At 41.0% G+C, this 17863-nt stretch overlaps 1 protein-coding gene across 11 annotated transcripts in view; it reads right to left on the bottom strand.

The window, feature by feature from the left end:
- Nucleotides 1-870: 870 nt before the first annotated feature.
- Nucleotides 871-17863, bottom strand: part of ARHGEF9 (Cdc42 guanine nucleotide exchange factor 9) — a 199060-nt gene continuing 182067 nt past the window's right edge. For 7 of the 11 annotated variants that reach the window (XM_036016997.1, XM_028522796.2, XM_028522803.2 and 4 more), the window contains exon 10: nt 871-4139. In XM_036016997.1, the coding sequence (XP_035872890.1) occupies nt 3958-4139 (182 nt within the window). In that variant the 3' untranslated portion in view covers nt 871-3957. Of the gene's footprint in view, nt 8085-17863 lie in introns of all 11 variants that reach the window. The other 4 variants (XM_028522799.2, XM_028522800.2, XM_028522804.2 and 1 more) reach the window with 3 other exon arrangements.

Raw genomic sequence — 17863 nt, 5'->3', positions numbered from 1 at the left:
AGGATGGGGGCAGCAGAGAACGAAGTTAAATGAGGAGAGAGACAAGAAATGAGGAAAGGGTAAAAGATTACTGATGGAGACGGTCCCATGATCACTTTCTCCACATCCCGTGGGAGGGGTGCATCCCCAAGGCCCACAGAGACAGGGCTTACAGCGTAACCCAGAGGCACAGTCTCTGCTCTTCTCCCCAGTTCTGGAGGTTGAAACAATTATGCGGCCCCTGCAGTGATTGATTAGGCTCAGTGTTTAGTTGTTCTCGAGAAAGGCAGGTGAGGCAATGCCAGTACAGACAAACCGACTATGGTGCGTCTGGTGGGCAGCGTAAGATGCCACTTGGGAGTCTGTGGGCAGCAAGGAGCACGTATGTGCAGGTGACACCATGATGAAACAAAGAGTACAGTCACTGTAGAATATGGAAGGAGATAGGACCGGGGAGCATTAGGAAAGAACTGGGATGAGGGGATTCCTCACTCATGTGGTTCTGGCTGGGTCCATAAAACAACTATGTTTCCACAGGTGCCCAGGGCAGGTACTCAATTTGCAGCTGCAAGGCCAAGGAGCAAGGTAAGGAATGGACTTTCAAATGCGGTCCAAGAGCCAGGTGACCTGCAGGGCAGTCCCGTCCATCAAGACACTTGAAGTGCCCCTAGTTGCAGGATCAAATCTGATTCTAGTGACCAACTGTTCCAGAAAGAACATGGAAGGCCCCAAGCCCATGGAGTACCTGGCAGTGGTGTGGCAGCGCTAATGGGCCAATGCTATGTTGAGGTAAGCTGCCTCCCACCAGGTAAGTTTCCTTTCCTTTACACTTGGTAACACACACGCACGCACGCACACACACACAAAGAGCACAAGAGCTATGCCCGGAGGTGTCTTTTTATTTCTTTTATTGAACTCCATAAATATTTTCATAAGGCTTTGTGTCATTACAACATCATATTTTTGTTGTTAAACAGTTTTAAACACACAACTTTGACACTTGTTTGACAGGGTCAAACAGTCAGGTAGAAGAAACAAAATAAACTGGCAAATGCAGAGCAGCAGGGGTAATCAACATCGCTGTCGCCCATCCATCCACCCCGGCCCACCCCAGCCCCAGAGCACTAAAAGATCACTATTTGGCTTTTACACTAGAATTGTTAGAACTCTCTTGTTGCTGTCCTTAGAAATCCATTACAGATATACACAGAAAGAGAAGGGGAGAGAGGGAGAGGGAAGAGGGACAGAGGAGTTGGAATTCTGTGTTAGGACCACCCCACAGCAGGGCCCACAGAACACGTCAGCAAAGCCTTTAGAAGAGCAAATCCAGGCCTCGTTGAGCTGAGGGAAAGGGAGCTCAGGGCCATGCAGAAACGAAGATTTACACAGTTCTTGGGGATAGCACTGCTGTCAGGACACAGGATAGGCTGGGAGCGTGAGCCCAGATAGGGGGGCTCCCCATGGGGCTGCTGGCCACTGGTTTGATTTGCTGCCATAGGCTGGGGGAACACTACAACCAAGGACGAACTGATGCTGTTGTTTTCACAAGTGATTGGCATCTGGGAGGCCAGTGGATGAGAGATGGGTGGATAAGGGGTGGGTGCTGATATCCCTGATCCTGTAGCTCTGGGTACAGGCCCAAGGGAGCACGGGGACAAGGGAAGTTGCCCAAGAGATGCTGGAGGTCCATGGCCTTGTCTAAGCCTCCCCTCTTCGTGGGCTCTAAGACCCTGGTGAAAGACATCAAGGCCAAGGCTAGTGGAGAGGAATGGCAAGTAGGAAAGAATATAAGTTCAAGGGAGGCCTGCCCAGCCACTGACACATATTCTTGCCAGGGAGGTCTTTCTGCCTTAGGCACTGCGTACCCGGTTCCTTGCCAAGGGGGCTTAAGAAGCTAGGGCATGTGCAAAACAGTGGTGGCCGGTCCCGAGCCCCGACCCTCTGCCCAGCTCAAGCTTATCCTTGGCTCGCTCCAAAAGTCTGCTCTGGGTGTGGTGGGATGGAAGCTGCAACAGCTTGTAATTTGATGCCCACAGAGAAAAAATCCCCAGGCCTGGGTGAGCGGCAATCCAGCCAGCTACACTGAGGGCCCCAGGTAGCCATGGCTGGTGCTCAGTAAGCTGAGGTCCTTTCATGATGAAGTCTTCCACGGGGTTCCGGAAAGACTCACAATGTCCGGATTCCTCACTAGAGTGGTGCTCCAGAGCAAAGTCAATCCTCACTCCTCTGTCCTCCATTCTTCTTGCTGTTCAAGGTCTATCCACCCAATGGGCCATGTGGGGGAGGAGAAGCAAATACTCTTGCACCCACAGGAAGCTCTTTGTGGGAGAAGCTAGTTTGACTCAAGCGTAAATGCTGCCAAAACGGAGCCTAAGTATAGGATCGCTATTTCAGATCCTTTCTCCGGAGGGAAAAGTCTCCCTGGGGTCCTCGCTTACTTGCTTCAAATGTCTTGAGATGGGAGAATGTCGGAAACGGGGCCTTCTTCAAGTGCCAGAAGTGCTTTAACTATGTCAATGCCAGCAATCCTCCTGTGCCAGGAGAGCAGGAGAAAGAAGAAAGACAGGAAGAGGGCAAGGGCCATGGAAGATTGTCCATGCAATCTGCTAACAATGGGGGAAGTCGCAAATCACTTGGATGGTAGGAACTGCACGTACGCATCCCGGGCCAAGGCTGTCTCCTTCCACACCCATCCCTGTGCTTCCCTGGCAGAGGTGACTGGCGGCCTTGGATCCTGTCCAGGTCAATAATCTAAAGGCAGCTGATGACCTCGGTCAGGTAGGGTAGACTCTGTCCTTACCCCTTCGTAGACACCTATCAATGCTGCCTAAACAATCTGCAGATGGAAACAGGGACGGCCGGGCTTTCGAACTGACTGCAGACTGCCGAGGGCAGCCCTGTCTTAAACCTACTTGGTCCAGGAGGCGGTTGGATTCCTCCCTTGGGAGGCAGAGGGACTCAGCCTTGTCTGCTTCTGGTTCAGATCTTTTAGCTTAGGAGAGGGACAGGCTTAGAAGGAAAACCATACCCAAAAGCATCTGGAAGAAGAGCAGCATTTGCCCAAGTACATGCCAGATACAAAACCGGCATGACTCAGCAGCACTGCATCATGGGAAACCCCAGTGCTAGGAGAAGAAACGGCCCAGATGCACAATGGTCCCTGAACAGATGTCCTCTCCAGCATCATGATAGTCTGACACTCCCTCACTTCTGTTTGGTTTCGATCCCTCTACAACACCTACAACACAGTGAAAGCAAATAGAAATACTGAGCGGTATGTCACAGGCACGACGGAGCACATCCAGACTCGCACAACTGAGAACAGAAGATGCAGGGGAAAGGCCGTTTGGGGGCAACTACAGGGCTGCAGGAACATTCGCAGAGAGATAGATGGTCAGCTGGTAAGAGAGGAGAAAGGAGACCCTCCCTTTACCTAGTAAAAAGTAAAAAGGGGGAAAAACAAATATGCCAAACTCCCAAACCCCACCACATGAAAGCAAATTCAAAAGTCATCAGCATCGAGATCAGGAGAGGGAAAAACCGATACAAACACAGCTATGGTTTCATGACAAGTCAGTGGAGCACTCACAGGAGAGCAAAGAGATTATCTCAACGAGAGAAGGAACAAATAGAAGTGTCCATTTCTGAAAGCAACGGGGAAGGGGACAGAGTAAGAACAACGAAAACAACTTTTAAGAAGGGATCACATGTTTGGAAGTCATTGGTACCTCTTCCTACCAGCTATAGATTTCACTTCCCAAAAACAACAGAAAACGTTTTTGGTCCTTGTATGCGTGTGTGTGTGTGTGTGTGTGTGTGTGTGTGTGTGTATACACTCAAGGGTTGCCGTGTGTGTATATGTCCATATATATATGTATATATATATATAAATTTCAACAGTGCTTCTCCGAAAAAAGGTCCATCTATAAATATAATTTTATTTACTTTATTTTAAAATTATCTGCCTCCCTGTAGGTATTATTTTTTGAAGGGGGTTAACCTGCTGAAGTTTTGCCAGAAGGGTGACTGGCTGCGCTTGGGTTCGGTGAACTCAAAGACCTGCGACTGAGCGATGCCATCAGGGACGAGGTACTGGCCCTGGTTTAATGGGTCCTGCGGTGGTGGGTAGGAAGGAGGAACTGAGCGGGCAGAGTTGACACCTAGAGCAGATGAAAGATAAAAGGGAGAGGGTGTAAGTTAAGTAGAAAGGGGTTTCTCAAACTCCCCAGTGACCACTGTGGGCAGATGATGTGAAGCAGTCTATTTTTAGAGCATGGACTGGAACTGAAAATCACCAAGGGCAGACTTACGTTCCCTAACAGATATTGGAATGGCACGGTGATCACTGCAATGACACACGCTTTCCCATCTACACGGCATCACTGAGAAACTCAGGGTGTTGCTATTGGTCAGTTTACAGATGAGCACACTGAGACCGGGAGGAAAATGTCATACCCCCAGGTCGCAAGGCGAGGGCTAGAACTCACATTCTTTGACTTCTCAGTTCAGAACTCTGTCCCAGAGACCATAATCCATTCTGCAGGGCCTAGTGCTGCAAATAACCCCACAATATCCATTTAATGGCAAACAACATTTCCCCCTCTTCTACTTCCCCTGAAAGAGTCTAAAGAGCCTCGTTAAAAACTGCTGACTTCAGCCCTCACTGGCGTGGCTCAGTTGGTTGGCCATCATCACACAGGGAGAAAGGTTGCTAGTTCGAATCCCAGTGAGGGCACATGCCTGGGTTGCAGGTTGGGTCTCTGCTTAGGGTGTGTATGAGAGGCAGCCCACTGATGTTTGTCTCTCACATAGATGTTTCCCTCCCTCTCCTTCTGCCTCCCTTCCCCTGTCTCTAAAAATAAATGAAGTCTTTAAAAAAAACTACTGACTTCAAGGTAGGTCTTTGAGGGAGGGAAATGCTTTCTTAAAAGCTAAGGAGCAAGTGATCTAGCCTCCTACGCCGGGTCGGGTAATGAAACTATTTAATAGGGAAGTGATATCGGTAGTTGAGGGAGAACACGGACTCACCACCAGAAAATACGATTCATGGAACACAGGAAAGACTTGGAATATGTTTGTGACCTTTCAAAGGGAATGACGCAATCATTTCTCAACTTCCCTTAGGAGGGTTGGCAACCATCAAGGCAAAAATCCAATGAATGGAGAATTCCGGGAACTGGGGGCCTAATATTAATGTTTAATCTTCATCTATATTCAGAACGGAATAGGCTGAGATACACAGCATGTGACTAAGAATGCAAGGGAGACCTCTCTGCTGCTCCCATAGACCTTCCTCATCTGGGGCCTCGTCGGAAATGTCAACATTGCAGCTTCTGTCTTTGCCTTTGTTTGGTGACTGGATCCCATGACGCTGGAAGTGGTATCTTATCAGGCCACCATCAGCTATTGGCACTTCAGTGGGAAGGAACTGGTTCTTTCCTGTTGGGTTGGCCAAAAAGTCCATGGTTTGGTTTTGTTTTGTTTTTCATAAAATAAAAGCCACATTTTTCATTTATGCCAGTAACTTTATTGACGTGGATATTTGGAGTATGTAAGCTGTCTCCCACGTGGTAGAACGTTGATGGCTCTCAATGAATGTCTCGATTTGGTCACTGTCAACTTCAACTGGTCTCCCCGACTATGAAGCATCGTCTAGCGAGAAATCTCCAGCACGAAACTTCGCAAACCACTTTTGACATGTTCAATCAGTCACAGCACCTTCTCCAAATACTGCACTAATCGTTTTTTTTTTGGTTTTACTTGTGTTTTTACCTTTTCTGAAATAATAAAGCATGTAATATGCTGAAAATGTTGCTTATTTTCTTCTATCTTCAATATGAAAATGGCTACACAAAAATTCACCAATTTTGATTTTTTTAATGCACTCTGGTATGATAGCTGTCATAACACAATCTAACAAAATTGTTTTGAATGAAGTTAAAGGCAACTAAGTACTACTACTGGAGCCATCATATGGGAAAAAAACAAACTTTTTGGCCAACCCAATAAAAGATGGTATTTTTTGTTTTGTTTTTGTTCTTAGTTTTGCTTTCCAGTTTCATTGAGACATAAGTGATAGATAACATTGTGTAAGTTTAAGGTGCAAAATGTGATATCTGATACACATGTATTGTGAAATGATTACCACAATAAGGTTAGTTTGCACATCCATCACCTCACACAATCATCATTTAAAAACTTCTCTTGTAGCAACTCTCAGGTACACAGTAAGTATTGTTAACTGTAGTCATCATAGTGTACATTACAGCCCCTGACAACCACCAATCTAATTCCCGTTTCTATGTTTGTCTTTTACAGATTCCAAATATGAGTGACATCATGGAGTATTTATGCTTTACTATCTGACTTTATTTCACATAGAATAATACCCTCCAAATCCAAATGTTTCCATAAATGGCAGGATTTCTTTCCTTTTATGGGTGAATAATATTCCATTGTGTACATGTGTGCACATGTGTGTATATACACACACACATGTACTACATTTATTGTATCCAGCCCTCCGCTGGAGGACACATACACTATTTCCATGTCTTGGCTACTGTGGATAATGCTGCAATGCATATATGGGGTGCGGCTACCTCCTCAAGTTTCTGATTTCATTTCCCTCCCATATATACTGAGAAGTGGGATTTCTGGGTAACATAACAGGCCTGATTCTAATTTTTAGAAGATCCTCCAAACTGTTTTCACTGTGGCCTACCAATTCACAACCCCACCGCCAGTGAACAGGGGCTCCCTTGGTCTACATCCTTGCCAGCACTCGCTATCCCTTGCCTTTTTGATGACAGCCATTCAAGGGGCCATGAGACAATACCTAACTGTGGTTCCGATTTGCATTTCTCTGTTGGTTGCTGATGCTGAGCACCTTTTTATCTATTTGCTGGCCGTCTGTCTGTCTTCTTTCGAAACAAGTCTACTCAGGTCCTGTGTGCACGTGTTCATTGAAATACTGGTTTGTTTTTTTCTTTTTGCTATTGAGTTGATGAACTACCTATATATTTTGAATAGTAATCCCTTATCAGTATATGGGCTGCCAATATTTTCTCCTATGCTGGAGGCTGCCTTTTCACTGTATTGTTTCTTTTGCTGTGCAGAAGCTTTGTATTTTAATGTAGTCCTGTTTGTTCCTTTTTTATTCCATTCCTTGTGCTTTGAATAGCATATTCAAAACCTTGTTGCCAAGGCCACCATCCATCAGTATTTTTCCCATGTTTTCCAATAGGCCCAACATTATTGTTAACGGAAGTCCACAGTGTACACTAGGACTGACACTCTGTACTGTTTAGTTCTATGACTTTTCCCAAAACATGATGTCAAGCCCCCGACATTCTAGTATTTGACCTTTTATTTTTAGGTCAACAGGTTTTTCTTATCGGTGATCATTTGAAGAATTCATTCTATATTTTGGATACGAGACTTTTACCAGATAATGTGTTTTGCAAGTATTTTCTTCCAGTCTCTGTCTTGTGTTTTCATTCTTTTTTTGAAACATATTTTATTGAATTATTGGGATGACATTTGGTCACAAAACCATACAAGTTTCAAATATATAACTCAACAAAACATCATCTACACACTGCATCATGCGCCTATCAACTAAAGCAAAGTCTCTGTCCCCATTTATCCCCCTTTCCCGCCTACACCTACCCCCTTTACCTTCCCCTCTGACAATCACAAGACTGTTGTTTCTCTGTGTGTGTCTGTCCAGAAAAAGTCCAGTCATTGTTAATAAAGTGAGAACGGTTCACACAACATTGATGTAACCTGGCAGCCAAGGAGACTGGACTGGAACGCGCATGTGTGAACAATGATGACTTCACTGTACTAGTCAGTAGGGGCGGTAGACACCATTGAGTGAGCATGTGTACTGTGTAACTGTTGCATTCAAAATGACTGAGCGAGTAGAGCAACGAATCTGCATCAAATTTTGCATTAAGCTTGAATATTCCTCCGCAGAAACTATTCAGATGATTCAGAAGGCTTTGAGGGATGATGCAATGAGTGCAGTGCAAATAAAGTGTGGCACAAACGCTTCAAAGATGATCGAGAATCTGCTGAAGGTGATCCATGTTCTGGAAGGCCTGCAACAAGCAGAACACCTGAGAATGTTGAACATGTACAGGCTGCAATCAACAAAGATTGGTGACTGACAGTGCTAGAACTAAGATGCTGATCTGGGGATTCCAAACACTACTGTGTCCAAGATTTTGATGCAAAATCTTGGCCTGAAATGTATTATGGCAATATTCGTACCATGGCTTCTGCTACAAGAGCAGAAAGAATATCGTGCTGCAGTTGCTAATGACTTAAACCGCTACCAATGAACCAGATTTCCTCAAGAAGGTCATAACTTTGAAGGGGACTGAGACTTCACTGTCCTATGTACAATGTTCCTTGTATCTTCAATAAACGCCTCTATTTTTCATAGTACATGGCTGGATACTTTCTGGACAGACTTCAAAAAAAATATATATATAAAATCCCTTCACCTTCTTTTATCCAGTCCCTCAAACTCCTCCCCTTCTGAAAGGTGGCAGTCTGTTCCATGTAACCATGCTTCTTTTCCTATTTTGCCTATTTTGTTCATCAGTTTATTTTATTCATTAGGTTCCACATACAAGTGAGATCGTATGGTATTTATCTTTCTCTGACTGGCTTATTTCACTGAGCATAATGCTCTCCAGGTCCATCCATGCTCTTGCAAAAGGTTAAGACATCCTTCGTTTTTATGGCTAAGTAGTATTCCATTGTGTAAATATACCACGGCTTTCTTACCCATGCATCTACTGATAGACACCTGGGCTGTTTCCAAATGTTGGCTACTGTAAATAACACTGCTGTGAACATAGACGTGCATATATTCTTGTGAATTAGTGTTTTGGGCTTCTTTGGATATATTCCCACAAATGGGATCAGTGGGTTAAAAGGCAGTTCCATTTTTACGATTTGAGAAAACTCTGTATTGTTTTCCACAGTGGCTGCACCGATCTGCATTCCCACCAACAGTGGGACAGAAACCCTAGGGTTCCCTTTTCTCCACATCCTCCCCAACACTTGTTGTTTGCTGATTAACTGATGGTAGCCATTCTGGCAGGTGTGAGGTACCATCGCACTGTGGGTTTAATTTGCATTTATCTGATGATAAGTGATGTTGAACACCTTTTCGTATGTCTATGAGCAATCTGTATGTCCTCCTTGGAGAAGTATCTATTCAAATCCTTTGCCTATTTTTTAACTGGGTTGTTTCTCTTCTTGGTGTTGAGTCACATAAGTTCTTCAAATGTTTTGTAAATTAACCCCTCATCAGATGTATCATTGGTAGATTATGTTTTCCCATTCAATAGGTTCCCCTTTTATTTTGTTGATGATATCTTTTGTTGTGCAATATCTTTTTAGTTTGATGTAGTCCCATTTGTCCATTTTCTCCCTTTGCCTTAGGAGACATATCGTCAAAAATATTGCAACAAGAGATGTCTGAGATTTTACTGCCTATGTTTTCTTCTAGGTTTTACAGTTTTACGACTTATATTGAAGTCTTTTATCCATTTTGAGTTTATTCTTGTGTTCGGTGTAAGTTGGTGGTCTACTTTCACCTTTTTGCATTTACAATATTGGTTCAATTTTCCCAACACTACTCATTGAAGAGACTGTCTTTATACCATTGCATGTTCTTATCTCCTTTGTCAATACTAATTGATCATAAAGGTGTGAGTTTATTCCTGGGCTCTCTGTTCTATATATTAATCTATGTATTTGTTTTTATGCCAGTACTATGCTGTTTTGATTAATATGGTCTTGTAATGTAGATTGATACCAGGTATTGTGATACCTCTTATTTTGTTCTTCTTTCTCAAGGTTGCTGAGGCTATTTGAGGTCTTTAGTGGTTCCATATCAATTTTTGGAATATTTGTTCTAGATCTTTGAGATATGCCATTGGTATTTTAATAGGAATTGTGTCAAATATGTAGATTGCTTTGAGTAATATGGGCATTTTAAGGATGATAATTTTCCTCATCCATTAGCACAGTATATGCTTCCACTTATTTGTATCTTTCTCCATTTCTTTCTTTAGTACCATAACTTTCCAAGTACAGGACTTAACCTCCTTTGTTAAATTTACTCCTAGGCACCTTTTCTTTCTTTTCTTTTTTTTTGGTTGTCATAGTAAATGGTATTGTTATCTTAATTTCTCTTTCTAGTAGTTTATTATTATTGCATAATAATATGCCACTAATTTCTGAATATTAATTTTGTGTCCTGCTGTTCAGCCAAATCATGGTAAATCTAGTAATTTACTGGTGGACTCTTTGGGGTTTACTATGTACAATATCATATCACTTGAGAATAATGACAGTTTTACATCCTCCTTTCCAATTTGGATGCCTTTTATTTCTTCTTCTTGTCTGATTGCTGTGGCTAGGACTTCCAGTACTGTGTTGAGTAAGAGAGGTGAAAGTGGACATCCCTGTCTTGTTCCTGATCTAAAGGGAAATGCTTTTAGATTTTTGCCTATTGAGTATGATGTTGGCTTGGGATTTGTCATTTACAGTGCTTATTATATTGAAGTATGCTCCCTCTATTCCCACTTCCCTGAGAGTTTTTATCATAATGAGTACTGGGTTTTATCAAATGCTTTTTCTATATCTATTGATGCAATTGTGTGATTTTTATCTTTCATTTTGTTTATGTGGTGAATCACAATTATTGAATTGTGGATATTTTACCAACCTTGTATTCCTAGAATAAATTCCACTTGATCATGGTGTATGATTATTTTAATATATTGCTGGATCTGATATGCAAATATTTTGTTGCATACTTAAGCATCAATGATCATCAGAGATATTGGCCTTACTTCCTTTGTAATGTCTTTATGCAGTTTTGGAATTAGGATAATGCTGCCCTCATAAAATGAGCTTTGGGAGCCTTTCCTCCTCTTGAATTTTGTGGAATAGTTTGAGAATAGGTGTTAGTTCTTCTCTGGATGTTTAGTAAAGTTCATCTGTGAAGCCATCTGGCTCAGGACTTTTGTTTGCTGGTAGTTTTTTTATTAATGCTTCAATTTCATTACTATAATCAGTCCATTTAGATTTTCAGATTCTTCCTGATTCAGTTTTGGAAGACTGTATATTTCTAGTAGTTTATCCATTTCACCCAGATTGTCCAACTATGAAATATAGTTATTCATAATATTTTCTTACAATCATTTTATTTCTGTGGTGTCAGTTGTTGGTTCTCCTCTTTCATTTCTGATTTTACTCATTTGGATATTTTTTCTTTGTTTCTTGATGAGGCAGGTTAATGGTTTGTGAATCTTGTTCATGATTTCAAAGAACAAGTTCTTCAATTCATTGTCATTTAATTCCTCTCTAATCTTTAATTATTCCCTTCTTTCTGCTTTGGGCTTTGTTTCTCATTCTTTTTCTAGTTCTTTTATGTGCAGGGTTAGATCTTGTTTTGAATATTCATTCTTGATCTATGCCTGTAATGCTATGAATTTCCCTCTCAGGACTGCTTTTGCTGTTTCGCATAGATTTGGGGTTGTTATATGTTCATTTTCACTTGTTCCCAGATACTTCTGATGTATTCATTGATCTCATTGTTCACCCATTCATTGTTTACTAACATGTAATTAAGCCTCTGTGCATTTTGAGTGTTTTACAGGTTTTCATTGTAACTGATTTTTAGTTTCATACCATTGTGGTCAAAGAAGATGGTTGATATGATTGCAGTCTTCCTAAACTCACTGAGATTTATTTTGTGTCCTAATATGTGGTCTATCTTTGAAAATATTCCATGTGCACTTGAGAAAAATGTATATTCTACTACTTTGGGACGAAGTGTTCTATAAATATCAATTATGTATAAAGGACCCATGTAAAAAGGCAAAGGGGGGTAAGATTGCGGGTGGGAGGTGGGAGTGGGTAGGGTGGAGGAGAGTAGTGGTAGGAAAATGGAGACAACTATATTGGAACATGAGTAAAAAATTTTTTTTAAGTCCATCTAGTCTACTGTGTCATTTAAGGTTGTTGTTGCCTTATTGATTTTTTGTCTGGATGATCTATCCACTGATATCAGTGGGATGTCAGAATTGCCTACTATGACTATATCTCTGTTGATCTCACCCTTAAAATCCACCAAGATTTTCTTCATGTATTTAGGTGCTCCTGTATTGTGTGCAATATGTTTACAAGTGTTACACCCTCCTGTTGGATTGATCCCTTCCACATTATGTAGTGATCTTTTTTGTGTATTGTTATGGCCTTGGTTTTGAAGTCTATTTTATTAGATATAATTATTGCTACCCCAGCTTTTTTATCTTTCCATCATCATGGAATATTTTTTCCATGCCTTCACTTTCAGTCTGTGTGTATCTTTTGTTCTGAGGTGGGCCTCGTATAGACAGCACATATATGGGTCATGTTTTCTTATCCATTCAGCTACCCTATGTCTTTTGATTAGAATATTTAATATCTTTACATTTAAGGAAATTATTGATACGTACTTTTCCTTCTTCTACTTCTTAAAGCAGGCCCTTCAACACTTCTTGTAATATTGGTTCGGTGCTAATTCCTTTAGCATTTTTTTCTCTGGGAAGCTCTTCCTTTCACCATTTCTTTTAAATGATGGAAATCATTTAAAATGACTTAAATGATCATTGCTGGATAGAGTAGTCCTTGCTACATGTCCTTGCTTTTCATCACTTTGAATATTTCATGCCAATCCCTACTGGCCTGAAGTGTTGCTGTTGAGAAATCAGCTGACAGCCTTATGGGAACTGCCTTGTAGGTAACTAACTGTATTTCTATTGCTGCTTTTAAGATTCTCTCTTTGTCTTTAAACCTTTGCTCTCTTAATTACGATGTGTCTTGTTGTTGGGGTATTAAATTCCCCTACTATTATTATATCATTCTCTGCTTCTTCCTTCAGAGCTATTAGTATTTACTTAATATATTTAGGTGCTCCAATGTTAGGAACATATATATTTGTAATTGTTATATTCTCCTGATGAATTACCCTTTCATCATTATATATACTGACCTTCTTTGTCTCTTGTAACAGTTTTTAACTATTTCTCTGATACAAGTATAGCTCCCTTTGCCCTCTTTTGGTTTACTTATGTGGAATATCTTCTTCTATCTCTTCACTTAAGTCTATGTGTGTTCCCAAAGATGAACTGATTCTGTTGTAGGTGGTATATAGTTGTGTCTTGTTTTATTTTTTTAGCCATTCACCCACTCTATGTGTGTTGATGGGAGAATTTTATCCACTTACGTTTTAATAGTTAGTGACAGGTGAAGAATTACTATTTCCATCTTAATTAGTTTCTTTTTTCCACTCTTCCTCTCTTGCTACCTTCCCGTATGGATTGGTGATTTTCCACAGTGTTATGCTTTAATTCACCTCTCTGTTTCTTTTGTGTGTCTACTGTAGGCACTTACTCAGTGGTTACAATGAGGCTATCATAAAACATCTTATAGTTACAACAGTCTCTTTTCACTGATAATTTAACTTTGACCACATACAAAAATTCTACCTTTTTACTTTACCCCATATTTTATGTTTTTGATGTCACAGCTTACATCTTATTATTATCTATTAACAAATAATTTACCTATAGTTATTTTAGCCCTTTCATCCTTTATCATTTATACTAGATTTAAGTACACTACCATATTAAGTTATTCTGAATTAGACTATATACTTCACTTTTACATGTATGTTTATATTCATATCTTTTCACATTATCGGTTAGTGTCCTTTCATTTCAGCCTGAAAAATTCCTTTCAGCATTTTTTGTAATATAAGTCTAGTGGTGATGAACTCTCTCCCCTTTTTTGTGGGGGGTTGGTCTGGGAAAGTTTCTTTTATTTCAGAAGGACAACTTTCCTGGGCACAGTATCTTGGGTGGCAGTTTTTTCTTTCAGTACTTTGAATATATCCTTGCACTCTCTCCTGGACTGGTAGGTTTCTGCTGAGAAATCTGATAACAGCCTTACGTGAATTCCCTTGGATGCAAGGATTTTTTTTTTCTCTTGCAAATTTTTACCTTCTTCTTCTGTCTTTGATTTTAGGCAGTTTTATTATAATGTGTCTTGGAGGAGATCACTTTGGGTTGAAATTGTTTGGAAACCAGTAAGCCTCATAAACCTGCCTGGAATTGGGAAGATCTCAGCCATTATTGCTTTAGGTAAGCTTTCTGTCCCCTTCCCCTCCTCTCTTCCACTTCTAGAATGCTAATATTTTATAAATTTATAATTTATATAAATTTAATAGATATAATTATATTTTTATAATTTATATTATATTATATAGAGTTTAAAGTTATATATAATTTAATAATTCATATAACTAAGACTGTTTCTCTTAATTTTATCCCATAATTTGCATAGGTTTATTTCATTCTTATTCATTCTTTTCTGTTTATTCTACTCTGATTGGATTTGTAGCCATGCTCACTTCTCTGCTGTCCCCATCCCCTCATTGTCCCCTGACAACTAGTATTCTATTCCCCACTTATAAATTATATTAAAACATTAGATAAATGGAGTCATACAATTTGCAACTGTTAGCAATTTTCTTTTCTCACTCAGCATTATTCCTTTGAGATTCACCCAGTTTGTTTCATGTACCAATATCTGGCTCCTTTTTACTGATATTCCAAATGAGTAATATTCCATGGTATGAATGTGCCACCGTTTGCTTAATTCTCATCCAATGAGGGACATCTGGGGTTGTTTCCAGTTTGGGTTATTATGAACAAAGCTGCCATGAACATTTGTTTAGAAGGTTTTTTTTTGTTTTTAAGATTTTTTTTTTCATTTATTTTTAGACAGAGGGGGAGAGAACATCCATGTGTAGTTGCCTCTTGTGTGCCCCCTGCTGGGGACCTGGTCTGCAACCCAGGTATGTGCCCTGACTAGGAACTGAATCAGTGACCCTTTGGTTATCAGGCTGGTGTTCATTCCATTGAGCCACACCAGCCAGGGCTGTTTAGAGGTTTTTATGTGGGAATAAGTTTCCATCTCTCTAGGATAAGTGTCCAAGAGTGTAATTGCTGGGTCATATTGTAGTTATATATTTCATCTCTTAAGAAAGTGCCCAACTTTTTTCCTGACTGGCTGTACCATTTTACCTTCTCACCAGCAAGGTATAAATGACTCAATTTTTCTGTATCCTTGCCAGCATTCAGTGTTGTTATTATTATTTATTTTAGTCTTCCTAATAGATATGTGGTACTAGCTCATTGTGGTTTTAACTTGTATTTCTCCAGTCATTTATGATCAATTTGAACATCTTTTCATGTGTTTAACTGCCATCCATATACTCTGTTCAATGAAATATCTGTTTACCTTTTGTTTATTTTCTAATCCGAACATGCAGTTTCTTTTATTGTTGACTTTTGACAGTTCTTTATATATGTTAAATACTAGTATTTTATCAGATATATGGTTTGCAAATATATCTTTCTAGCCTGTAGCTTGGGGGTGTCAAGCTCATTTTCACCGTGGGCCACATCAGCCTCACAGTTGCCTTCAAAGGGCCGAATGTTACTTTAGGACTGTATACATGTAACTACTGCTTAACAGTTAAGCGAGAGCTTCGCACTGCCACTGGGTAGAAACAAGGTGACAGGCAGATAAAATGAGGTGGAGGGCTGGATTGGGCCCGCGGGCCTTGTGTTTGCCACCTGTGTAGCTTGTCTTTTCATCCACTTTACATGGTCCGTCATGGAACACACTTTTCTGTTTTAATGAGGTCTAGTTTATCAATTTTTCATTTTGTGGTTCCAGATTTTGTTGTCAAGTCTAAGAACTTCTCTGCCTACCCCTAGATCCTAAAAATCATTTCCTATCAATTTTAAATTTTTTGTCATTTTAAATTTGAGTCCATTATCCATTTTGAGTTCATTTTTATAGCATGCAAGTTTAATTTTAGGTTTTTAAAATTTTTTTTCTGCTATGGAAGTGCAGTTGTCTCAGCACCATTTATTGAAAAGGCCATCCGTCCCTCCGTGCATCGCTTTAGCACTCCTGTCAAAATTCAGTTGTGTGAATTTGTGTAGGTCTATTTCTGGGTTCTCTATTCTGTTCTGCTCAGCGGATATATCTATCCCTCTGCCAACACCACACTCTCTTGGTTACTGTACCTACGTGATTAGTGTTGAAGTCAGGGTAGACTGAGGACTCCAACTGTATTCTGCATTTTCAAGATTATTTTTTGTACTTCTAGTGACCTAATGTGATGTGGGGTTGACCCTAAAACCTCTGGAGATGGGGGCTGTGCTCATGGATCTAGGGAATTTCATGAGGACAGACTGAAATAGTTTGATGGATCAGGACTTAGCACAAAGCTCTCAAGAAGTTATGTAGCAATTTGTAAAACCAAGGTAGTGTGAAAGACCGATGTAAAATGAAAAGGCCTTCCTTGGAGCTAGGCTCTGTTGGCCAGAGCACCAGACTGAGCTGATAAAGCCCCATGATATTACAGGTGGGGTTGAGAAGGGTCACTAAAATAATCAGCTATCCAATTACATTGTGTTAGAGACATCTTAACAACAGAGCTTCCCCACCCCTTTCAGGCAGGGGCCACTGGAACAGTTAAGGAAGCTAATTTTCATTGGTACCTGAAAGAATGCCTTTCCCGCACTTCCCATGTATATGATATAACCGTGAAATTACTAAATTTGACAACTACTTCCTCATGTGTAGTAACTTTGAGTCTCAAAATATATCAGTCACCACAGCCCTGGACCAGGAGTCTTAAAGACTAGAAATAGAAATGAGGGAAGAAATTCATAGGAATTCTTGGAGGTTTGGAAATAGGTGAGTTTCTTTGAAGTCTTAAGATTGCAATTAAAGGAGGAAAGCTGTTCGGGTGAAGCAGGGTTCGGTCAGGCACTGGGAGAGAAGAGGGAACCTGAAAGGGCCAGGCTTGAGACTAGACAGGGTGGGGAAGGAAACTGACACAAAGTCTTGGTATGATTAAATGGGACTGTTTTCTAGTCGCTTGCTTTGTGGAATTTTCCCAAGCTGTAAGGCTTCTCAGTGAAAAGACCAGGCAGTGTCAGATGAGCTTAAGGGAACCCGGGCTGAGGTAAAGGGGCACCATTCCATCAGGAAGGTCAGTGTGGTGAGGACAGTGCAGGAAATTGGACTGAAAGATGCTCAGGAAGCGAGAGCCTCCTAAAGACACAGGCAGGCCACTAGGAAAGGAGCTCCTTTGTAGCCTGAGGTTTTTCCACCTGCCTGGGGCTCTTTTCTGCTCATATGCCTGTCCAAAGAAGGGGCTTCTTCTCTCGCAGAATTCTCCTATTCATACAGATCACATCTTCACTGACAGTAGCTCCAGATTGCTTTCTAACGCTGTCCCTCATGTTTTCAGCCTCAAGAGGTTAGGAATGGTTGCCTCTAATTTCGTATCTAAAGAGAACCACATTTGCATGAAGAGAAAAAGAGCCAATGAGAGCCTCCCAAGGGCGGGAAGCCATAAGCAGTTAAAAGGATGGTCATGTCTAGTTAGAGGGGCTCCAGCTAGGGACACTGCTTAATTGGAAATCAGATACGCACAGGCATGTAGCCTCCTCAATGAAAAAGAGTGTCATCAGGAATACTTAAGGGTGCTTTATGTGACTGCTGGAATTTCGGGCGACTTGCATCAGATCAATTTCTGTGGTGACTCATTCTGAATCGGCGCCCACTGAGAAAGCAGAAGGAAGGGCCTGGGAAAAGTGAGGTCTGCCTGAGACTGCCCACCCCTGGCGACCATGACAGTGGCTATCAGGGACAACAGCATTTGTTAATGACTGAGGTGAGGCCAAAACAAGTGAACTGTTCTTTCTCTAAATGGAGAATGAGC

This window comes from Phyllostomus discolor, chromosome X (genome assembly GCF_004126475.2).
Source record: "Phyllostomus discolor isolate MPI-MPIP mPhyDis1 chromosome X, mPhyDis1.pri.v3, whole genome shotgun sequence".
NCBI lineage: Eukaryota > Metazoa > Chordata > Mammalia > Chiroptera > Phyllostomidae > Phyllostomus > Phyllostomus discolor.
Note: the sequence above shows the minus strand (reverse complement) of the source record. Positions and strands in the feature narration are given on the sequence as shown.